The following is a 25690-nucleotide window of genomic DNA, read 5'->3' as shown; positions in this document are numbered from 1 at the left end:
GGTAACAGTGATAGTAAAATTAACTTTTAAAAATAATTAAAAAATAAAAGGTTGCCGACCGAGGGTAAGGGTTAACAGTTGAAGTAAAAACAAAACTAAATTAAAAAAGATCGACGTGTGCAAAAATGTCTGCTCTTGCAAAAGTGTCCTCGTGCAATTTTGCACGCTCATGCAAATTTAACAGCTATCCCTTTAATATGAATATAAGGGAGGCGCACGAACGCAGCCAACCCACTGTCAGAAATTGTACGACCGAATTGTTCAATTTTGAACAATCGCAGAATTCAGCTTTACCGATGTGCAATGGTGAAGCCTCTCACTGGACTAACTGTCTGCCTGATCACAGTTGAGCCATCGCCAAGTAAGTTTAATCACAAAGATATAAACTTTTCACAATATTGTATGTTGTTTACTATCATTTACTTCTTTAATAAAGTGACGTCACAATATAAGAGAATCTCAGTGACGCTGAAAAATATAAATTTAGAATATTTTGTCAACTTACCAATAGTCTTCTTGGTAAGTGAAATTTTAGCACACTAAAATAGAATTTAAAACATCTATGCCCTCAAACTCAAAACTCCCCAAAAATAAGCCGGAAACCTTTTATCTAAACTTCTTGCTCTTCATCATAAACTCCTAAATGTCTATTTAGATTCAAAATGAACTTTGTGCACCCCTAAAAGAGTTTTGTACCCCCTAAAATCTTCCTGCATTTCAAATAAACTTCGTGCACCTAGTAGCCACAGTTTGCCGGCTCCTGGTCCATAGTCTAAACTTATAAAAAAGTTGGTACAAATATATTGTAAAATATATAATTTTTTATGAAGATACGATTTTGAAATTCCAGAACATATGTTTCATAAAGTCAATCTGTTTTTGTCTTTATGAAACATATGTTCTAGAATTTTTAAAATCGTACTTTTATAATAAGTTATTTAAAGGCCCTTCAAGTGGGCTCAGTGCAAAGTGTTTAAATTTAAACAATCACCTTATATCATATATAATATATATGTTATAATATATTTAATATATGTATATATGTATATAAGATGTAACGTTAAAAGGCGTTAAATCCTGGAGATCCTGATAAGCTAAGCTTATCGGAATATATACCACAGATTTTCTTGTGTTAAAACTTTATTCCGACTAACGGCGTTTCACTGCTCTCAAATAAAATTAAGAACAGATCTACAGAGTCTCAAAAAGCTCTAAGAATATATATATATATATATATATATAAAATAAGGTTAATATTCAAACTTGAACACCTTCTACTGAGCCCACTTGAAGGGCTTTTAAATAATTTATCAAAATGTACATTTAAAAAAATTAAACAATTAAACAAAATGTTTTTTTGTATAACTTTTGCTTCTATGTTTAGCAAAGTGCTTTTTATTTTAAATTTAGCTGGCTGAAGATTAAGGCGTCTAGTCTTATGAAACATGTGTACCAGCATTTTTGAAATCTTATTTTTCTAATAAATTATATACATATATAATAATATATCTGTCAGCCAATAGCAGATGGTAATAACACCATATGTAGGCTGTGCTAAGAAGAATCAACAGCCGTTGTGTATGCATTGAAAAAAGAGGAATGCTTAAAAAAGAGGAGTGAGTTCATATTGTCTTGTCGACATATGTTAAAGCTTCTCTAAAAACACAATAAGTTTTTAAATATTTAATAGTAGCTTAATTGTAGTTTTGTAAATTTTAATTGTTTGTTCGGATGGAAGATCAATTTTTGCACCAAGTACTTTTACTGTACAACATTTAATACTTACGTCATAATGTTTTATTTTTACTTTTGTATCATAGCAAAGTCTTATTCATATCAAACTGTACTAGCTTAAGATTAAAAACAATTTCATTGTTTTTATAGAACGTGTGTTCTGTTTTTTTTTAATCGTCTTTTATAAAAAGTTATTTAAAAGCTCTTTAAGTTGCCTCTGTGGAAACAGTTTAAGTTTATTTAATTACTTTGTTTTCTATATATAAGTGTATCTATAAATAACCGTAAGGTTCTTCGTGCACCAGGTCCTAGGACCAAATATTTTGAGCGTCTTTTTTTATCGTTAAATAAACTGTAACTATTCAGCAATGTGGTTCCTATTTTTGTTTTAAAAACTTTAAACTTAATTGAACAACAATAAAAAGTATTTAAAAGAAAACTTTGAAAGACTCAAAAAAACAGTTATGTTCAATTTTGCTATTTATTAGTTTTTGTGAAAAATTTTTAAGCGTTTTAGTGTGAATAAATTTAATGTAAAGCAACTCACTATGGTTTTATTAAAATAAAAGCACTTTAACTTCTACAAATTAATAATTAGTCCAATAAAACTCTTTTAAAATGATAGCTAACTATTGGAAACAAAGTTACAAGGTATTTTCACACAAGAAAAATTTGCGAGATTATTTGTAACTTTGAAATTTTCTTCTGACTATTTGTTCTCATCAGCATCGAAACAAATAAGTTTTGGCTGGTTATTGTGAAAAACAAACAATTTGTTTCCGAAATTAACAGCATTAGAAAAATATCTCGATGCAAAATTTCAAATTCACAGACTTTTTAAAAACGTCGTCAAATACTTTGCAAGTTCCGAAAGAAACTGCAAACAACTTGTTTTGGATCACAACTAAACTGTGGTCGCATTTAGCAAAGTTCATACTTGGTATTGGCGACTATCTATTAGGTAGAACCATAATATTACATGACTGTGTTTAACAAGTTGCCAGTTTAACCCACAAGAAACAACTTATTTTCCTGCGAGCTGCTTGTTGTACTTCCTTGCTTAATCTTGCCTTTTCTTTCCATCTGCAGCTAGCTGTATCAAATTGTATCATGTCAGATCTACCTCTTAGATTAAGTCCTCTAATTATGATAAATTTGTCCATAAAAGCACATGTGCAATAACAATCGAGATGATCGTTTAGGAAAGCTTCACTTCTCCACGAACTGTCAGCAGGCGAATATTTTTCAACCCACTTAACTTATCTTGAGTTTTTTACACGGCCGCCAAAAACTTAAACGTCATCTTTCACGCAAACTGTTTTGGAGTGAGTTCATGCAGCGAGCATGGCAAGACTTGAAGATCGTTTGCTCTAGATTTAACAGATTAAAAATCATTTGCTTCCCTACCAAAAAACTATCTGCTACGACTTCCGCAAAACAAGAAGTTGAAGTTTTTCTGATCACTATACCTGCATGAAAAACGAGATTTATATTTATCAGAACATTTTTTTTCTATGCAATCTAAAACATTATTTAAATAATCTACGCATTTATAGTAAAAGTAGTCGTATAGCTTCCTCGGACACTAAATTAAAGCGAACTCTTGAAAGAAGATCTTTAGCGTGCTTGCTACGTTCTTCATTATTGTATTCTAACCATCGTTTGAAAACATTATAAACTTCAACTTCTTAAGTAATTTTGAGGCCGGAACTTGCTAGTATTTTTTAAATACAAGCATAATTTAAGTCTAAAAAGTCTTGAGTAAGCGCTAAAGTTAAAAAGCAGCGTACTAAATAGCTAAACGTTTTATTATGTACACTTGATTAAAAAAGATTTTCAAGTTGGTGAAGGGATGCAACATTTTTGGATTGCAATTTTTCTTCAATAACTTAGTTCATAATATAACTATTGTTATCCATTAAAAAAATTGAAAACTTTAAATTATAAACTTGTGTGCTTTCATCTTTCTTTTTGTTACCTTGAAAAAATAGTAAAAAATAGTGTAACTATAAACTATATTTTTAGTGAGTGAATATTTTTGTTTTGATAGCGATCTGATACCATGATGATGTTAAGTATTGATGATATTTTATACGCTGTAAAAAATATTAATAAACCTTTTGTTCATAGATTTTAAAGTTTTATTAAAACATTAGATACTAAAAAATAATTTTTTGCTTATCTTTAGAAATCATAAATTATGTTAAGAAAATAAATCGTTTTATTCAGTTATATTTCTAGTTTCTTTTCCATTTAAAGCATATCAAATTATTAAAATTCTTCGTATGAATATATTTCTACATTTTTAGAATTTATAACCAAAATAATTTTAAAGATTCTTGGGTTTATGATAATAAATTTGAAATATACTTAGTTGTTTAAACTTAAAAAATTTTTCACTTTCAAACATATTAAAGTAAAACTTTTAAAAACTATCTTCAAGAATGCAGTTTGAATGTAAGAGTTTATCAGATAACTGGTATAACCGGCTTAAAAAACGTTTTCAATAAATGTATTTTTAAAATACTTATTTTAAAAGTTTTAAAATTTATCTAAAACAATTATTTAAAACATCTTTTTTAATAAAAACAACAAAGTGATTTACAACTTAAAAAAAAATCCATGGTCTTTTGCTGTGCAATTTTTAATATGTTGTCCATAGGGGCAAGACAAATGGTGTGCTCCATACCAGTAAACCATTACTTTATTGTAAAACTTTATAAACTGTTAATAATAGATTGACTCTGCAAGTTTTTTTATTGCCGCTAACTGACAAGTCTCAATCTCAATTTACCGAAGCCTTATGGTCTGATAATCAACTTGTTATGATCAATCCTTTATCTTAACTTGAGCTTGTCTCACGGCATACGAAAGTCCAGTAGTCCAGTAGGCTCTGTAGAATTTTTTCCGATATTTTCGTTGATTGATTTAGTTGTTAAGATAATAACTTTAATAGAGATACATATTTATCAAAACGTCAAATGGACACAGGCTTAAATAAATTATAGTATAATAAACTCTACCTAAAACTTTTAAACTTACTTTATATTACTTTTTCTACTTAAAAAAATATATACTATAGTAGTTTAAAACATATGGTTAATATTGATCTTGTTTTTTACAAAAAAAAAAGTAAGAAGATGTTTTAACACAAATTTGTTAGTTTTTAATAGGTACCATAGATTTTAAAATGATGTTAATAAGTTTCAAAAATAGAACAATTTAGGAAAATATTGACTTAAAATCACTAAAAAAACTACTTTAAGATCTACAAGTATATATTAATTAGATAAAGTTTTTTAACACCTCAAAACCTTTTATGGCCATATGGGAGGGGTAAGTTGTCGACCTATTTTTACAACTATCTTAATTTGTAGACTATCAACGTCCTGGACAAGACGTTAAAAGGTATCAGTGCTGTGCGACTCGAAAATAAAAAATCTTTTTGGCACCAAATCTTAAGATTTTAAACGTCTTTTTCTTTTAGTTCATTTAATATATACTAAATAATAAGTTGCTTCCTAAATGTTTTTAAACATTCTAACTAGTTTTAAAGATACAACCTGAGTGTAAAATATGCTCTTTGAGGGATGAGTAAATAAAAATGGCAAATAAATAAAGACTACTAAAATTCATTTCCTTCACTTTTTGAATTAAATACTTCAAGTTTTCAGTAAATGTCAGATCAATATTTTTAAGAAGTATTTATATTTTAACTAGTTTTTTAATTTCAATAAACAAAAAAGTGTTTTTATTTCTTGGTCATAAAATTAGTCTTTATCTTTTTTTAGTCTGTAACAACAGTTTTTAGTTTGCAACGGGAACCTTCTGTATTTGTCCACTTTAAATAACTATATCTCAAAAAACAGTTTATTTATCATAAAGCTTTAAAAAGCAACTTACAGCTTAAAATTAGTTGTAAAAAAGTAGTTAGTTTCAATAATTTAGTATTTAGTAATGTTAGTAATTAGTAATCAACATTGACTAGGTGTTATTTGATTGCCTTGCATAGTGAGACTGAGATGATTTTTAATTTTAACTTACAGTGTATTATTTTAAAACATTCAAATATGACTATCACGGTAGCAGGGTTGCCACAGATCAAGCTGAGAAAAAATTCTTGACTTTTCCTGACTTTTTACAAAAATTTTCCTGCCTTTTTTTAAATCAAACTCTTAGTTTAAACCTATTTTAATTTTCTAATTCATTTGGGTGCTTTAAGAGTTCACTTCCATATATGGTCATTGTTGTCTTTCTCTACATATTCAAAGTTCAAAACAAATGAAACATCAAGTAAGTTGCAATAGATTCATTACAAGTTGATAACATAATCTGCTTTTACTTTTTTTTTTCTTATTAACACAACTTTGAAAAAATTATAGAGAGGTAAAGTATACAAATAAACTTGTTACATAAAATACTAAGCTTAGTGCTCAAACATAAAGAACTTGATTATTTACTTAATCAAAAAACACTTTGATTCTAAAATTCTGCACGATAAACTTTTGTGTATATATTACAGTTTCACTACGGAAGTGTCCTTGCCACAGATCATCAACACTAAAAAGCTTACAAAAACTGCTTGTTCAAGTAGAGTAGTTCATGGCTTGTAAAAAGCAGTGCCTATGATACTGAAATTTGTGAATCAATATGGGTTACTAAGTCATAAAGAAATAAACTTAATGAAATGCAGTTAAAAAAAAATGTTCAAATTTCATATAGTTTTAAAGTTAATCCTTAAAGTTTTAAAGGCCATGAGCACGGTTAATCCGTACCGTACACTTTGGTAATCCACTAAAAATCTTAAGAAAAAATCTATTGAACTAAATAATTTTTTTAAAATGTTTAAAACTAATTAAACAAATTAAATATTTAAACTCATTTTAATAAGTCATTTTTTACTTGATTTTTTAATAAATGAAGTTCATAATTGAGTTAGTTAAAACCATCTGATTTTTTGAGCAGTAGTAAAAATTAAGATTTTTATTGGGAAATAACTAATTGAAAAACAACTCCGGTGGGAATAAAGAACTTCGTCACATAAAATAGTATTAAATTAAATAAATTTAGTTCATTTTTAGTATTTGTAAAAGTATTTAAATATAACATTTAAATACAGTGCTTGTAAGATAGGAAAATCGCTTGAACAAAAAAATGTGTATTTATGTGTTTTGCAAGGAGACGAATTTAAAAAAAATAAAAACAACCTGAAGCAAAAAGGATTAAATGTTTGAGTAAATAACATATTGTTAGCAAAAAAAAACATTAAAAAAGGAATGTGATAGTAAAGTTAGTAGTGTACGTGGATATTAAAAAAAAAAGATTTACAAATTATGCTTTTTAGTAGTTAAGAACTTTAAACTTAAAGTACTAAAAATAAATACAAAAAAAATATTTTACTAGTTCATTACCTCCTATATTTTTACAAGGGGTGTGCTGAAAAACAAAGTTCGAATTTCTTCTCTATAGTTTCTCTTTAACTATATAGGTGTATTGTTTTAAAATATAAGCCAAATTTTATTAATCTTAAACATCATTAGCACTGCTACAACAAGTGAAATTTTAGTTTTATAACTATTTATTGAACGACAAAAAATTAACTCTCAAGAGTTTAGTTCAAGGAACTGGTGTATGAAAAAAATTATGGTTATCGATTCATGCACCATGGATATAGTTTAATGTCTTGTCCAGGAAAAGATATATTATTAATGATAATAAAAAATATACTAATATAAATTTAGAACAATTGTAATAAATGTATAACGCTTATACGCAGTATTGTTTAACACTTATGGTGCTTTAATGGAAAATGAACCTAAAGGTCAGTGGGTTTCAGGTTAGGTAAAATCCCCTGTTAATATTATTTATATAACTTGATATTGATATCAAATTCAAAAAAATTATATTTAAGTTGTTTTTATACCGGGGAATTCTTTGTTTCCTAAATTTTAAATAGTAATAACAATAACGTAGTTTATCAAACGACGAAAAAAACGCTCGAAATATTTGGTCTTAAGACCTAGTGTACGATACTATTTGGTTCTAATTATTAATTAATTATTTTTTTGGTTCTATTAGTTTAACTTTTTTAATTATTTTGTTATATTAATGTGTTTCCAATTGTTTTATAATTTTATTATTTTATTAGGATTTTCAGCACAACTATCATAGCAAATTTTGGCTGAGAGCGGGCAAGTTTTTAGTTTTGTTATTACTAGTAAAACTTATAAATACCAAAATTTGCAAGTTAATTAATTTTTGTTTCAGTATTCATTTTTGTAACTTCTATAGCAACGAGGGTAAACGTTCATAAAGCGTTTGTTTATAAATCTTGTTTAACTTGTAAAAGTAATTACTTTGTGGGTTTGTTTATGCATGAGTAATAGTTTACTATTGTCTTTTTAGAAAACTTTTTGTTTGAATTTCAGTGAAAGTATTTTTGTAAAGGCTCCTTTTAACAAAAAAAGAAAGACTTTGATTTAAATAGTGCATGCTATTTATTGTTATTTAAAAAACAAATCTTTTTGTATTAACAAACATTTTTATTCAAATTGTTGTTTTAAAATTTTATTTAGAAACTCAATATTGACATAAATTAATTGAATTTAAGTAGAATGAAAGATAAGTTGATACTTTAAGGTAGTCTACCCTTTTAAACCATAACTAGAATTATTTCAGTACAAACAGATGAAGAAAAATTTTCAAGATTTAAAACATCTTATTTCAAAAAGTTAGTAGTAGTTGATCATAAATCATATATGTAAAAGTGATTAAATTAACTTTTAATAATGCTCAGATTTTTCACGTGTCTAAAAAGAAAAGAAATTTCATAAGCATACATAAAACAGTAATAGTTTTAAAAATGATTAAATGTTAATCTTGTAAATATAAGAAGTTAATGATATTGTTTACTTTATTAAAATCGTCATACTTTTAGACTAAAAGCAGAACAATTAAAGACTAGTTTTGTAAACTGATTAAAGACTAAAACGTACTGTATACTATTGCTGTTGGACCTGTCTAATCATCACACAGTTTAGTTTTATTTTAAGTCAGTAATTCACAGTAGTTTTATTTGTAGTTTTAGTTAGTAACAGTTAATTAAAATAAAAAAAAAACTTAAAATAACTTGAAAAAAAAATTTCTAATATGTATTTATAAAAAAAGTTTTTATTTCATTTATTACTAAAAGTATTAAAATTTTCTAATTCTTTGTGTAGTAATTAGTTAGTTTAAGAAAAAAAAAGAGGAAAAAAAAGTTTAAATAGTTTATTTCAAAAAAACAAGTCTGGTGTTAAGTTTTCTATCAGGGTTAAAAAAACATCTTCTTTTTTATTATCACAATATACAACTGCTATTTAAAAAAAAAACTGTGTATACTTAAAAGTATAGTGTGAAGTACAGAGTTATTCAAAAAACCTCTGCTTAAGGTAAGTTTTTTAAATTTTATACCAACGTTAAACAACTAGAAGTCATTAATGGTAATAGAATTAGCTTGATACAAAAAATGTGCTAAAATAAATTAAAGCAAAACATATTAAACAGAATCGAAATAATACTGTAAAAGTCAGTAATGTCATCAATAGTTATTATCAACTTTAAAGTTTTCTAGCTTTTTTTATAAATTTAATTGTTAGTTTAAAAGTTGAATAAAAGTTTTAAAGCAATATGTTTTTGTTATTCCTTGAGATATGTATATTATTTTCAAAAATTGCAAAAGTTTAGTCTATAAAGAAGAAATCGGTTAAAAGTAAAATACAATGTCAGCATGTACTTGTTACTTAATATTGTAATCTACTATTGTTGTGGCCAAGTGGTCTTTAATTTTACACAACTTATAAAAACATGATAAAATCTATCGAAAGTAGGATTTTAAAAACTGTAAATAACCCTTTTAAGAAAATGTATTATGCGCACAACAAACTAATTTACATTCACGCTTAGGGAAACACTTTTTTAGAATAGTAAATAATTTTTTTTTATATTGTCTTCATCATTGTTCAAAATAAAAAAGTGAGTATTAACAAAAGAGCAAATTAATTAAAATTTAAAAAATGTGCAAAAAGTTACGATCAGTAAAAATGAGATGTAAGAATAAATAAAAAAGGTATAATTAAGTTTAATTTGTCGATTGGACTACAAAAACCACTTTCATTACCCATACAAGAGTTTTTTTTTTTCATAAAGTCAGCTGATGCGTCAAAAAAGTTTTTACGCGGAAGCTTAAAAATAAAAATAAAACAGACCTTATTTAAAAAGTTGAAAATTTTAAATCAGTAAAACTTATACAGAGTAATCATGAAGGTGTAGTAAGCCCTCCTCATTTATTCTTGAATGTTATGAACATTTTAGTTGATGGTTTTAAATTTCAAGTATACGTGAGTTTTTAAGCTTTCCATTAAAAACTATAAATATTTTCATAAAAAGTTAAATTATCTATCATTTTGTTTTATTAATGTAATAGATATTATTTTACATAGAAAAGACGTAAACTACTTTAAAGTAAGCCTTAAAACGACAATAAGCGCTTTTATACTCTCTCTAGTGTTTTTCAGTTTACAAGTGTGAAAATACGAGTTAACATACGTTCGATCAAAGTTTTGTCGGCTTTTCAACTTATATCTGTGTTCCATTTACTTACCAAAAATATATCTTTTATATAGTACAGTAATATATTTTTTAAAGGGTAAAACAACAAATTTTCTATAAACATGTTTAAAGTATTATAGACAGCAATAAAACAAGCTAAATTATAGAATGTAGTAGAATTGTTTACATGACAGTTCTAATTCCAACAGTTCAAATTCTTAAAAAAATATTTGTACAGCCATGTTTAAAACACTAATATGAATTTAAAATAAATAAATAAATAAAAGTTGTGGTAGATCTGTTTAATAAACTTATATTAGTAAAATAAAAACTGAAAAAAATAATTATTTCAGCAGATTTCTTTAAAATACTAAAAATACTATACTTTTAAACAAGTTTCAGTTATATCTCCAAAATATTTTAAAATTTCTCAAAGAAAAAAGTCTTTGGGTATAAATTAGACCTACACTATATATATATTTATTGTTTTGTTTAAAAATATTTAACTTTTTGATTTGTTGCTTTTTAGATTTTTTAGAGAATTTGAATTGTAGGAATTTGAATTGTCGTGCACCTTTTAGAATGCAGTAGAGTTAAATAGTTTTTAAAGAGAAAGTAAACATATTTTTACTAACTTCTATATAAATTTGTAACAGCTTTTGTTAGACTTATTTAATATAATACTTGGAAATGAAAATTGTATGTTCTTTTTGTTAAACAATCTATAAAGCAGTAAAATAAAACCATAAACAAAAGTGTTGTAAAACAAACATCGAAAAGCTTTAAACACACTTTTAACCGTATTTACAGCAAACTATCTAGTCTTGTCCTCACAAAATTGTAACCTGGCGTATCACTCGATAACCAAAAGGTTTTTTCGTACGCCAGGTCTTTTGACTATAACTTTTGAGTGCTTACTTTTTAGTTAGCATTGTTCAATAAACTTTATTAATTGCTTACAATAGCATATCTTAATACTTAATATTAGAAATAAATATTATTAGTTATTAAATAATAAATGTTCTTTTTTTTTTTGAGCCTTAATATGTAATAGTTCATAAAACTTTTTATTAAAATAAAGTAAAATATTTTATGACATAATAAAAACAGTTTTAGCAATAAACTTTAAGATTTCTAACAAAATAAACATTTGTTGTCATTTTTTATGGACTTATTTAGTTTAAAATAGTTAAATTGTTAGCATTAAATTTCACTTAATAGCTTTTCAAATCTATAACACTGTAATTCATATAAATATTGAATTTTTTATAGTTTTAATAAATTTTAAAGATGCAAACAAACTATAAGTAATACGATTTCAAACTAAAAACAAAATACTTGTGTTTAAAAGTTTCTGTCGACTATTTTCGAGAAAACTTAATTAGTAGCAAAGTATAGTCAATACTTTATTAAATTTTTTAATTAAACCATTTATTATTTGGTAGGCTCTCTTTAATGATCGTGTAGCACTGAAAGCTCTCTCGTATTTTTTCTGTTAAGCTTTGTAGCGCCACCCATTGTTCAAAAATACTATCGTTTTTTGCATAAATACTGCTGCTCTGCACTCACTTTATTCATTCACAATGGCAGCATCCAAAGGTAGCAAGAAAGCAGTAAAGAACGTCCCAGCTGACGGCAAAAAGAAGCGCAGGGCTCGTCGCAAGGAAAGCTTCAGCATCTAAGTGTACAAAGTTCTCAAGCAAGTACACCCCGATACTGGAATTTCCAGCAAGGCCATGAGCATCATGAACTCTTTCGTCAACGACATCTTCGAGCGCATTGCCGCTGAAGCTTCACGTTTGGCTCACTACAACAAGCGTTCAACCATCAGCAGTCGCGAAATTCAAACTGCTGTACGTCTGTTGTTGCCCGGTGAGTTGGCTAAACACGCTGTCTCTGAAGGTACCAAAGCAGTCACCAAGTACACCAGCTCCAAATAAATGTTTTGAATTAAAACCAGGCTCTTATAAGAGCCACCAAATTTCTTTTACATTAAACTAAATACTAAATTTATTTATAACCTTACTGGTATTTTATTTTATAAAGCTTTAATTAGCTGAAGAGTGTTTTATAAAATTGTTAGTTATAAATTCTAATTTTAGCTTATTTTTAATAGCACTTGTTATATTTGATTTCAAAGTTGATTCTTCCTAAAAAGTATAAAAGTTCTATCGGATAAGTTTGTGTTTAAAATTTTAACTACTTTTAATGTTTAACAACAACATAACAAACAAACTGTAACTTCCGACAAAAAATTAGTTGAAACTTTTTTATTGGTTTGTTTTTTCTTACTTAGTAACACCATGTTATAAATAAACGTTCATGAAACTCGAAACTTAAAGTCTAACACTGTTAACAAATTAATGAAAGCTCCTACAAGAATACATTTTATTCATAACAATGCAAATAAAAAAATTTAAACTTTACATACTATTGTGAAATTTACTAAAAACTGAAACATTGTTAGATTTAAACTTTCTGGATAACTCAATACAGCTTAACATACTATATTTTCTTAATTATTTTAATTTTTCTGCTTAAATCGAATAATTTAAAGCAAAAATATCAGCATTTTTTGTGCATACTTTTTTATTGTCTAGCAAAGTTACTTATCTCTAGCTATTTATAGTTATGTTTGTCGTTTAAATGAATAAACTAACGACAGTAGGGTTAAAAAAGTAAAAGTACTTTATTTTTTAGCTAAATACATCATTTTCGAGTTTTTAATCATTAAAAAAATCTAAGAAAAAACTTAAAAAGTTTGTATACAGTTAGTATTTAAGAAAAACGCTGGTAAGATGTTTCTGACAAAAAACTTTTAAATTACATAGCTCTCTACTGCCCTTAGTGAACTGATACACTTCGTTAAGGTATGTAACGCCTAAAACTACAGTATAAATTGCCTATATTGCTTTTCATTCTATCACTTCAACATGGCTCGCACTAAACAAACCGCCCGCAAATCAACTGGAGGAAAAGCTCCCCGCAAGCAACTTGCCACCAAGGCTGCACGCAAAAGTGCACCAGCAACTGGAGGTGTCAAGAAACCTCATCGTTACCGCCCAGGTACCGTTGCTCTTCGTGAGATCCGTCGTTACCAAAAGTCAACTGAGCTTTTGATCCGCAAGCTGCCATTCCAACGTCTTGTGCGCGAAATTGCTCAAGATTTCAAGACTGACTTGCGTTTCCAAAGCAGTGCAGTCATGGCACTTCAAGAAGCTGCTGAAGCTTACTTGGTCGGACTTTTCGAAGACACTAACTTATGCGCCATCCACTCAAAGAGAGTAACTATCATGCCTAAAGACATCCAACTTGCCCGTCGTATTCGTGGTGAACGTGCTTAATTGTTCTAACAGAACAGGCTCTTTTAAGAGCCACCTAAACATTTAAAAGAGATAGTTTTTTATTTATATCTATACTTTGTGTGAAGTGTTAGTCTATAAGCTCAGATTTAATAACATTGGTGAAGTTCTGTACCAATTATTAAGTATTATTGTTAATTAGTAATTTACTTTCTAATTACATTTAAAAATTTTTATATAAGACCTTTATATTAAATTTTGTTATCAAAATGCTACGAATAAAAATGAAGATGCATTAAAAGAATTATAAAAATTACCAAAAACTTTAAGCAAGTTGAGTTACTATTTTATAACAAGCTAATATAAGTAAATACAATTTATTAAAATATAATAACTTAATTACAGATGATAAATTATAGATCATTGTGTGGCAAATTCAGCTAGTCTATAAAAAAAATGAAAAGTTTAGGTCAATAGTTACTGGATTAAATGTAAAAGCAAAGGTACTTTTATAAAACAGCTAGTACCAAAAGTTAACAAAATTACAACTGACTTCATAAGCGGGAAATTTTAACGCGTAAAAAAACTCCTCTTTTACTCTAATTTCTTAGGCTTTTAGCGCGGCTAACCAAAATTATAAAAAGCGCGGCTAACCACTCTCATCTACATTTTTTTGTAGCTGAAAAAAAAGCTTGCAAACAAATTTGAGCGAGAAGTTTAAAACTATCGTTTATGCATATCTTCACTTTTATAACTTTTATAACGACTTTGTTTTTTACAGTTATCAGATTTTTTAACTGCTTTTTTAATAAAATTTTTTTTAAAGTTATTTAAAAGCTCTTTAAGTCTTTTTTTGTAAATTTCGCTTATTAAGAAAACCGCTTAAGGCAGAAAAAGTGAGAGATATTTAAGAGTGAAACATGACTATTATAAACGTTTTAAAATTTCCCGCTCAGAAGGGTTTACAAGCGTTTGTAATTTTTATTAAGGTTTTCTTAAAAATAACAATATTTTTCGTTAATTATAAGTTATACAATAGTTTCTATAAAATAAATTGTTTCAAACAAATTTTAGACAGTTTTCTTTTGCAAAATTAAACCATTTATTTGAAAATTTTAATACGTAAAACTTTTTATCATATTAGTACTAACTTTGCATGTTACTTTAAAAAAAATCTTTCTGAAAGAATATTATTTTTATTATAAAAAATTACCTGTAAAATAAGCGTATGTTGAATATATTTAATTAAATAAGATTTTTTAAATTGTTCAATTTCTTGATTTGTTTTTTAATATTATCGTAAACTATAATTATATTCTTATGTACAAAACGCTTTTAACTTAAACATTGTAAAGCTAATAAGTATTACCATAAATGTATTTAATCACACTTTATAGTAAAATTTTCTCTTAGTTGGAGGTTTAATGTACAATAAATGGAATTAATTGTGAGCACATTTTAGGTTAATACTTAACGTTACTTATGCTTATTTTTGTACTATGTTAGACGTAAAACATTATAAGACATTTTTCATGTACAAAGCTTTACGGCAAATTTAGTTAAAAAAAATTAATTCTTTATAAACTTCTTATTAAAAAAAGAATGGTTGACTTTTGTTTTTCATTAAGACGTTTTTTTTCTTGATAAACTTGTCACGCATAATTCGTACAATGTTAGCCGATTCATATAGTCAGTATTAGTAACTGTATGCTATCAAGTGAAAAACCAGCTTTCGTTGCTTAAATAAAATTTACGGTTGTTATTGCCTAACTAAAGATGTAATAAAGATTAATAAATGACCATGAATTTACATGCTAAAAAGTTTAAAATCAAAAGCTGACAATAAATTTACGAATAGTACAAGTAATCGCATATAATATAAACAGGAAGTTTTAAAAGTTTAAAATATTCTTTTTTTATCTGTTTATCACGCTCTACATCCCTAAAGGATTTTATTTTCTTATGAAGGTATTATTAATTTGTATAGTGCTTTCTTTTAATTAATGTAAAAATTTTTGAATTTTTTCTGAGTAAAACTGTTTTAAAAATAATTTTATTCTTAAACAACACTTTACCCTAAGAAATCTTAAATTTTAGAGTTACTTTAGATATTTTTAATTTATTATAAACTTTTCTTTAAGCTTTGAAAACTCATAAAGCTCTTTAAAGCGGTTTACTAATACTGGTATTAACTTTTTATCAATAATTATTTTAAATCATCAAATAAAAAACCAAAGAATTAAAAACTATAAAATAAGTTAACAATTTTAATTAAGTTACGCTTGTATTAACTGGTATAAGTTATAACTTAACTGACTGAAAATTTACAAGACATTTATATTTGCTCTAGTTTAACTTTAGAGAAAATTTGTATTAGATAACTGCTAGGAAAAATATATTTAACAACACTAAAAATTTCTTTAATGACCGTTTTATTAAAACTATAGGTATTGTGCCACTCTAGTGGCAATTGTCTCTTTTTTACTTTCTTCTTTTTTCTCAAGCGATATAAAGTCGATAGTCTCGATTAATAGTGGGTTCAGTACGGTTCAGTTTTTCTAGTTGCTACTTCATTGAATGGTCTGAACTCAGTGCAGCTTTTTGCTGCACTTAAGTTTTAATGGTTTCAATCTTGTTGAAGTGATTTCGATTTTAGAATGTTTTTTTAGTTTGGTTTAAACATGTAGTGTTTAGTTTCTGTTATTCTAGTGTAATGTTGTGCAGTTTTTTATCATCTTTTCGTTTCGCAAGTTCATTGTAAATATATTCATGATCACAAATTCGAACTCAGTTTAAATTAAGTAACTGATTTATTAAACATTTAGTAAATGGTAAGTAATTCATATTAGTATATTTAAGCAATTATAATTTAAGCGTTATCTTACGTTGATAGCGACATGATGACCCGGACGGGCAGTTAGTTATAGCTGGAATTGAACACAGATACCTTCATTAAAAATTTATACGTTTTGTAGATGGTGACTTGAAAACAGAGTAAAATAAACCTTATTTAATAATATTATAAATTCGATAAACTTAAGGGCATTTATTTAACCCAGTCATCTGGTCTGTAAATTTTTAAAATGAGTTTAAAATTTCTAGTTGGAAAAACAACTAAGTAGTTCGAGTTTGTGAGAGATTTGTGTTGTTTTTTGCAAAAAGTAATTAGCTTTATTGTGTTGAATTTTATGTTAAAGTGGTTTGGGAAAAGCTAATGGACATGTGTTAGAACTAAAATGTATTTGCTGTGTAGATATTATTGCAATTCATTGTTGAAGCGTTTTTCAAAATGAGTTTTAAACTTGTACGAGCAAGTTTAAACAAAAGTTAGTCTTGTTTTCAAGTTGTTCCGCGTTTTGTCAAATTAATTAAATATCGTTCAATCGTTTTAAACATTTTATTAAAAATTAAAATGAAACTAAAGGCTTATAATAATAAAACTTTCTTATAACAAAAAGAGTTTTAAACGTCTATAAAAGTTAGCAACTGTAAAGTTTAATTGTTTTGTTTTCAAACAATCGGTTTAATTTGAACTATAACGGGTAATAAACTTTTTAAACTGCATGTAAAAAACATTGTTGTTTTTCGTTCGTCCTTGTAAAAATAGTTGTATGAGGTTATTAAAACTTGTTTTCGAGTGCATAATCGGTTATTAAAGTGAAATTTCTTAAATTTATGAAGCTTAATTTAGTTTTATATTTAGCAACAATGTTATGTTCAAATTTTAAATTATAATATTTACAGTTTTTTTTTTGACAATGACCTTGTTAATTGCTTGTAACAAACTATATTGGCATGTTTTTTGTTGTTTTAGATTTAACCGTACTTAAAAAAAAACACATTGTTAACGAGGTCATTCGAGCTATTAAATGTCTTATCCGGTATTTAAAATCTGAAAATTAAAAAAAACTTTAGTTTAAAATTTGTTTGAATATGAAAGTTTTTAAAATCAGTACAAGTTTACTAGCTTTGTATTTTTACAAAAACAAGTTTAAACTTTTGAGACGCACGTAAGTGCTTGTTTTGTCGACTAACTCGTGTAAAATGTGAAATATTTTTTATGTTAAATCTTGTAGAGAATTACTTCGTACTATTTGGAGCCATAAATGCTTTTCAATTATTTTAAAACATACAAGACTTTTAAGATAAAAATAAATAGACTAATTGACTAATGAAATGTTATTGCTAACTAAAAGCATGTAACTTGTTACTTTTTTTTATGTTTTAACTTGTTTTTAAAAGTGATATAAAGTAGTGTTACGTATTTCTATTTGGACTTTCGCACGAACGGCCCGAGAAACGAATCGGCGAGGAGCGGTACGAGGCGACCGAGCTTTATGTGCGAGGAGAGGAACGAGGAGATGTACGGAGAGACGGATCAGAGGATTCCGTAGCGCCAAGAGACCGCTGGGTGAGGCAAGGAGACGGTTCCGTAGGGCCAAGAGACCGCTGGTTGAGGCAAGGAGACGGTTCCGTAGGGCCAAGAGACCGCTGGTTGAGGCAAGGAGACGGTTCCGTGGCGCCAAGAGACCGTTGGGTGAGGCGAGGAGACGGATCGGCGTGGACCGGTCAGACAACGTGGAGATGTGCAGGGGCGGAGCGAGTTCCGGCGGCGAGGAGATTTTTTGAACTTTCTACATTTTTCTGTTATTTTGAAAAACTGTACTATACTTTTATCATTTTTGGTTTTTTAAACCGGTTTATAGAATTTATAGAATTAAGTAAAGTAATACTTTTTAAACTAAAAAGGTAAAAGTCGGCGGTCGTTTTTTCGTTTATTTTTCTATATAGGGAGTTTTAAGCATTCTTACAAGTGTTAAGGAATAAAAATTAATGTTTCTTTTTCGGAAAACCAAGAAAAAATTTTTAAAGTACGAAGGTAAGAGGAGAAAATGTGCCACTCTAGTGGCAATTGTCTCTTTTTTACTTTCTTCTTTTTTCTCAAGCGATATAAAGTCGATAGTCTCGATTAATAGTGAGTTCAGTACGGTTCAGTTTTTCTAGTTGCTACTTCATTGAATGGTCTGAACTCAGTGCAGCTTTTTGCTGCACTTAAGTTTTAATGGTTTCAATCTTGTTGAAGTGATTTCGATTTTAGAATGTTTTTTGAGTTTGGTTTAAACATGTAGTGTTTAGTTTCTGTTATTCTAGTGTAATGTTGTGCAGTTTTTTATCATCTTTTCGTTTCGCAAGTTCATTATAAATATATTCATGATCACAAATTCGAACTCAGTTTAAATTAAGTAACTGATTTATTAAACATTTAGTAAATGGTAAGTAATTCATATTAGTTTATTTAAGTCAACTATAATTTAAGCGTTATCTTGGGGATTTCTACTATACTAGTTAGAGCGCACGTTGCGTTATAAACCAGGCCCCAAAAGTGTATAAGTAGAATCTTTCGTTGATAGCGACAGTATAAACAGATAAGTTTTAAAAAATAACAGAAATATTTATAAAACATAGAATTTTCTTGCAAATCGAATTGAGCGGAAGTTTCTCCTCTTTTACTCTTGCATTTTCTCACTAAATTGTTTAACGGTCGTGTTTTTGAGAGAGGTATCTTTTTACAAATTCTCTCGCAACTCTCTGTAAATTAAGCACTAGGTGGCTCATCTAAGAGGTTCGTAACGCTCAGTACTGTATATAAAAAAATTTTCTTAGCACAATATTCATTCATCATGTCTGGTCGTGGTAAAGGAGGAAAAGGTTTGGGAAAAGGAGGCGCCAAACGTCATCGCAAAGTCCTTCGTGATAACATCCAGGGTATCACTAAGCCCGCCATTCGCCGATTGGCTCGTCGAGGCGGTGTCAAGCGTATTTCAGGCTTGATCTACGAAGAAACTCGTGGTGTGCTGAAAGTATTCTTGGAAACGTTGTTCGTGATGCAGTTACTTACACTGAGCATGCCAAGCGTAAGACTGTCACCGCTTTGGATGTTGTATACGCATTGAAGCGTCAATGACGTACTTTGTACGGATTCGGAGGTTAATTAAATCATACACCTCGGCTCTTTTAAGAGCCACTCAATCAAACATTTATATGTACCTTAAGATTTATTTGCTACTAGATAAATTTTTACGGAAATTATAAGTTCAAGCTGATTTTTCAAGCTAAATTAAAAACAACATAATACTATACAAACTGCTGTTCGTCTGTTGTTGCCCGGTGAGTTGGCTAAACACGCTGTCTCTGAAGGTACCAAAGCAGTCACCAAGTACACCAGCACAAGATAAATGGTTTAAAACAAACCAGGCTCTTTTTAGAGCCACTGAATTTATCTATACCTAAATAGATTTTTTTCTTAATAAACCTTGTTAAACTTAAACAATTTAAAAGTCACAGAAATTGAGTTGTTGCGGTCTCAACAAAATTTATTACAAAATACAAATTAAACATGACCAAAATTAAGTATTTTTTGTGTCTGTACAAAAATTATTTAGCTAAATCATAACCGCTTATTATACGAACAAAAATTCAGCTTACAACAAGAAGTCAACATCCAATCAAGTAAGTTTTTTCAACTTCTTATAGTTATTTAAATTAGTTTAAAATAAAATGGCAATTATACTATGTTGTTTTTTATTCAGTTTCATTTTAGGAAAATTACTTGTATTTTTTTTAGCAGTAAAGTAAAAAAACACAAATAATTTGAAAGTATTGAAATATCAATTGTTTTGTACAAATAAAAGTGTAAAATTCTATTTTATTAAGTTATTTTTAGTTATCTTTGTTTTTATTTTTGTTTTGATATTGTTTTGGCGTAACTTATTTTACTTTGATACATTTTGTATAATTTATAACTCATGTTTAATATCAACATATGGCTAAACGAATGACTGAACAACAAATCGATATAAATTATTTTATATTTATCTATTGATTTATTTTTGAATACTCAACAGAGTTTCTTTTTAACCTTTAGTGATAATTTCCGTAAAAAAAATCTTTTTTTCTTTATCAAAACGTTATATTTGATATATACTAAATCTTAAAAGTGTATACTTATAAAAACACTCAATTTAAACAAAGTTTAACCTTTCTCATTTTAAAGTTCAAAACAAATTTTAAATCACAAACTGAAAACAATTTAGGAAGCTCCTACTTTAACTATTTAAATAGAATTTTTTAAAATTACATTTAGAAAATTAAAGTTATATACTACTGGTCTACGTCAGAGTTTACTAAACTATTTTTTTCAATTTGCCACCTTTGAAGAAATTAAAAAGGCCGAAGCCCTATAAACAAGACTACCATTTAAGACACGTAAGACCTTATTTTTGCGCTTTTCATCTTCAACTCAAGAATATCTAGTGTAAGTTTCAACATTTTTAAATTTCCCAACTTACTAAAATCGCACCAAGGAGGCGTTACCGCCCAATTTGGAAAACCCTTGTCTACAGTAAAAGAAGAGTATTTCAAAAAAAGTACAAATACATATTTTATACGAAATTCCACTCTTTACTACCAGTTCAATGCAATTTAGGTTCATTTTTTATTGTCACCATATCTTTAAATACTGTAGAATTAAACTTAGTTCTGAACTTTTAAAGCTTGTTCTTAGATTTTTTGGTTATTGATTTTTATAAAACATTAAGAACATACAGTAGCACGGATCACTTTTTTAAGTGAAGGATTAGATTATGAGTAAACATAATTAAAAACAGTTTTTTTTTTTACTAAAAAACAAGTAAATTAGGTCAGATTATTTAGCACATGTTATTTTTCAAAAAGGATATTTCGCGGGCCGTAGTTTGCTGATCCATACCATATAGAGTGGTTTGAAGTATAAACATATAAAAGCTTTTATCATTAAAAAAAAAGAATAAAATTATTTTCTAATATGATATTTTTTTACCAACTGTTTATAGCTTTTACTAAAATAAACAAAGTTTAGTCTATAACTACCATTATATGGAAATAAATACTTTATTAACTTTTGATAACTAGTCAGTTATGTACAACATTAATAAAACATTTTCATCTAATATTAAAAAAATATTGAAATTTCATCTTTCTTGGTCGTTCTTAAGCTATTGAATTTAAAATTTTAATTGGACTTTTGAAAACTAAACATAAATTATCTATCGAAACACCAAAAAAAATCCCTTTTCAGCAAATTAAAACTAAGACTTTGTGTGTAAATTATAAACAATTAAAAATTTGGCTGCAAAAACTTAAGATGACTATTAAAAAAATGTAATGAAAAATACCTCTTAAATATGTCTTTATTTTAATTTTTCAGATTTATTTTCTATGAACTCCTTTAATTTATTATTATATGTTAACTTTAGTTTTTTTTTGATTCAATGTTATTTGAGTTTCAGTATGATTAGAAACTAACAAAAGTAAAATTTATAACAAGTAACAAATCTGTTATTGATTTAAGGTAACTTTGACTAGCTTAACTAATGAAGATAGTTAGGTAATAACAACTAATTATTAAGATTTAAAAGAACTATTGTAATTATAATTAAAGTATTTCGAATGATTAACTTGATTCTTAAGTTTCACTATTTTATGCTATTCATAGAAATTATTCTTACAGAACAACCTTATTTCGTATATTATTTTCTTACAAACAGTTTTCGTAGCTTAATAAAATAAAAAAGCTAACTTTAGTAAACACTAGATGAAATAAGTTTATTAAATCCCAAAATGAAGGTTAAAATTAAACAGACAAATGAAATTATTAAAACACCTATTTAACTGATAATAGATTAAAAATATTACAAACTTTAAAAGTTTTCATAATATTTTTAATCTATTATCAGTTAAATAAACCAATTTATTTTATTTAACAAATGAGCTATTTATACTAGCTCAAATTTACTACTTTTTTTTCTCTGAGTAAGAAAAAAGTTATATACTTTAAAATTTTTTTTCAGTTTTAGTCATTATACTCACTTTAAAATAAAGGACAACAAAAAGACACAAATATTATAATTAACTTAAGCTTTTTATGCGAATTGTGTAGATTTATTGTATCTTTGGAACAAATATATTATTACTAAATTTATTATGTTTTACTTATATTTTAAAAAATAATTAAACCTGACATAAATGTTTTAGTTTTTGTTACGAACGACAAAAATTTATGTTTTTGGTTGTACAAAAAAGTTGAATTTTTTCAATTATCTTCAAACTCCTTAAATTTAATATATTCTAAAAGAAAAGTTTGAAAAAATTAATAATGTATTTATTACACAATTTTAATAGACATTTTGTTAAACATAATTTTGTGCATACTAATATTTTTGAACTACAATAGCATTGTATTCACAAAACAAACACATTTTATACAATCATTAAACTACAATTACGTGAAAAAAAAAACTATCAATCAGTAGTAAATTACGCTCAGCTGACAGACTCAGTATTTCGGAATAAGCAGATTTGGAGGATTTTTATCAAACATGAATATTTCTTCTTCAGACCATTCTTCTTTTTCGACGTCAAAAACTGCTACCTTGAAAGACCATTTATTAAAAATTTTAATTTTGTTGCCCACCGCCACCAACATAGTTTGATTGCCGTTGAAGCAGTCAAGCGGCGAGTGGCTTTGCTTGATACAAGCAAACTTTCGGCTGATGCTGTCGAAAACCTCGCAGTTGTTCGAACATCCGCCTACCACGTACAACTTGCTCCTGACTCCGACCGAGCCGTGCAACATTCTTTCCTCTGTTAACTCGGGCATCCACGACCACCGGTCCACAGAAGGGTCGTAAGCGTCCACTGTTTTCGATTTCCACCCGTTTTCGGCTATCCCTCCGGAAACCACGATCCTCCCTCCAAAGATTGCAGCGGCGGCGAGAGACTTGGCATAGTTCATTTCTTCTATTTCGTTTAACTCGTTGGTTTTCGGATCATAAACAACGCTGGGGATATATGGTTTATAATATCCCCCTCCAAAAATATAAATTTTTCCCATAAAAATACATGTTACATAAGATAAACAAATTTCGGAGAAATGTGCGAGTTTCTTTAAAAGCTTTGTCTCAACAGAGTAAGTCATAATTTTGTCTGGTGTAAAAAGGTAAAATACTTCATTGCTGAACAAAATTTTAGAAATAATACTTTTTGGTTTTATTAGCTTGAGCCGAGTAAACACGTTTCTTTCCTTTAAGTTGTAAATTCGGTAGCTACCTAGTTGATTTGTATTAACGGCGTGAAATGTTTTTCGAACGTAGTATCGATCTTGGCGAGCACAACTCTCTGTTTTGTCATTCATCGACTTGCGAACAAACTCTTTACATTGAGCAGACTGTGAAAAAAAGTTTTTATCATGTAGAAATCTGTCTATGGCATCTGACGACAGCAAACACAAACGCACTGTTTTCAACAACTCCATCGCGAACTTACTTCTTTCGTTTGTGTTTTGTCTTATCCAACAATCGGCAGCGCTCAAAATTTCAAGCTCTGAAGAAATTTTTAGCCCAGAATCCGACAACAACTTTCTAATGGAGTCAAAACTCAAGTCTACATGTCGGTTGTTTTCTGTTGCGAGGCAAAACCATTTTTTTAAGTAGTCCAAAATAAAGTCTTTGTTATTTTTACCACCGTAGTGGTTACAAAATTCATAATAAAAACAAACATTATCTAAATTTATTTTGTCTGTCAACAATCTTTCAAGTCTTTCGTTTACGTCACTCAAGTTGAATATTTTTCCGACTTCAGAAATTTTTAACATGTTTTTATTGGTAAAGTTTTTAGAACCTGCGGTAGTTTTATTCATACTGTTATTTCTGTATTAACTGCAGAAGATAATGCTTGAATAAACACGCTAATTTAAATAGATCACTCAAAGTTTTTTCTTTAAAGTTTTAATGAATTGAAAGTATAAAACTTTTAAAACCTTAGATTGTTTTAGTTTGTTAGATCAATTGTATATTTCAGTTTACAAAAACTCAAACTATTATAAAAAACTTAAAGTGCCAGATCTAAAAAAATAAATGTTTAATTTCTAAACAAATCAATAAAAATATCTGAAGGTATCAGTGATAAGATAGTAGGTAAAAAAAATAGAAAACATTGTTTGCTACAAAGATAAAATTATAAACACTAAAAGCTGCCATACTTCAGTGACAATTAAAAATAAATCAAGTAATATCTAAAAAATGTCTGAGTTATAAAAAAATGCTTTTTAAGATTTTAATAAAAAAGTAAAGAATGTAAGCTTATTAAAAGACATAATTAGCAATAACTCAAAACTATCAAAATTCAAAAGAAAAAAAAATTGTAAAAACTTAAATTTTTGAGCACCTTATTGATTTTTTATTAACTATATAAAGATATTCATACTTACCATTTTTACAAAAACTAATCGTTTTCTTCAACACTTTTTCATCAATTGTTCTAGTGGCATAATCATTAAATGCTTTTAATACTTTCTTGTCTTTCCCAGCTGAAAGTTTATTAAGTTTCTTCTGAAATTTTTTAGCTATGTAGGAACTTCTTTGGGTCTTTGCACATTTTAAACTAATCGAATTTTTAGCATGCTTGTTTTTACGTTTTAGTTTATTTAAGAACATTTTAAAACTTGAAAACAAAATAAATTTAGTTTAAGTAGGATAAAAAATAGTAAATACTTGGAAAATTTGTAAAAATTCGAATAGTATTTAAAAATTATGCCTAAACTGAATTTATTTTTTTTAACATTAGACTTAGAGAACAAAAAAAATATACATTTGTCGATTAAAAAGAAGCAGAAAATCAACTAATAATAACTAAAAATTTTAATTAGGTTCAATTCAGCAATTGCTTTAGAAAAGTTTATAATTTTTAGCTGCTCTAAGACCTTCACACCTTAAGTAAACATTATAAAAAATGCTGTTAATTTACATAAAAATTGTCTTGAAATTGTTGTTCTAAAAATATATACATTTACAATTAAAAAAAAAACTGTTTATAGCTAATAAAAAAATTAGCATTTAAGATATATACTATCAATAATATTCATAAAAACCAGTCAGAATTAAAAAAGTATCAATATAATGACAAACAACAATTCAGATTATGTCAATATTACATTTACATGGTGGTTATCAAATGATAAAGTTTAAGGG

At 27.4% G+C, this 25690-nt stretch overlaps 2 protein-coding genes, 1 non-coding gene and 2 pseudogenes across 3 annotated transcripts; 3 read left to right on the top strand and 2 right to left on the bottom strand.

Annotated features, from left to right (window-relative positions):
• Positions 1 to 205: 205 nt before the first annotated feature.
• On the bottom strand, positions 206 to 369 carry LOC145843459 (U1 spliceosomal RNA). Its single transcript, XR_014370245.1, has one exon. It is a non-coding gene; the product is annotated as a U1 spliceosomal RNA (small nuclear RNA).
• Positions 370 to 11906: 11537 nt separating this feature from the next.
• On the top strand, positions 11907 to 12263 carry LOC145842867 (histone H2B 7-like; annotated as a pseudogene).
• A 993-nt stretch (positions 12264 to 13256) lies between these two features.
• On the top strand, positions 13257 to 13667 carry LOC145842588 (histone H3-like). Its single transcript, XM_082950057.1, has one exon. The coding sequence runs from the start codon at positions 13257 to 13259 to the stop codon at positions 13665 to 13667; it is 411 nt and encodes a 136-aa protein (XP_082806183.1).
• Positions 13668 to 19306: 5639 nt separating this feature from the next.
• LOC145842108 (histone H4-like) lies at positions 19307 to 19590 on the top strand (annotated as a pseudogene).
• A 3408-nt stretch (positions 19591 to 22998) lies between these two features.
• Positions 22999 to 24315, bottom strand: LOC145842865 (kelch-like protein 26). The gene has a single exon (XM_082950343.1). It carries the CDS (start codon positions 24313 to 24315, stop codon positions 22999 to 23001), a length of 1317 nt encoding a protein of 438 aa, XP_082806469.1.
• Between the last annotated feature and the right edge of the window lie 1375 nt (positions 24316 to 25690).

This window comes from Thalia democratica, chromosome 8, assembly GCF_965202585.1.
Source record: "Thalia democratica chromosome 8, ktThaDemo2.hap1.1, whole genome shotgun sequence".
In the NCBI taxonomy this organism is placed as follows: domain Eukaryota; kingdom Metazoa; phylum Chordata; class Thaliacea; order Salpida; family Salpidae; genus Thalia; species Thalia democratica.
Note: the sequence above shows the minus strand (reverse complement) of the source record. Positions and strands in the feature narration are given on the sequence as shown.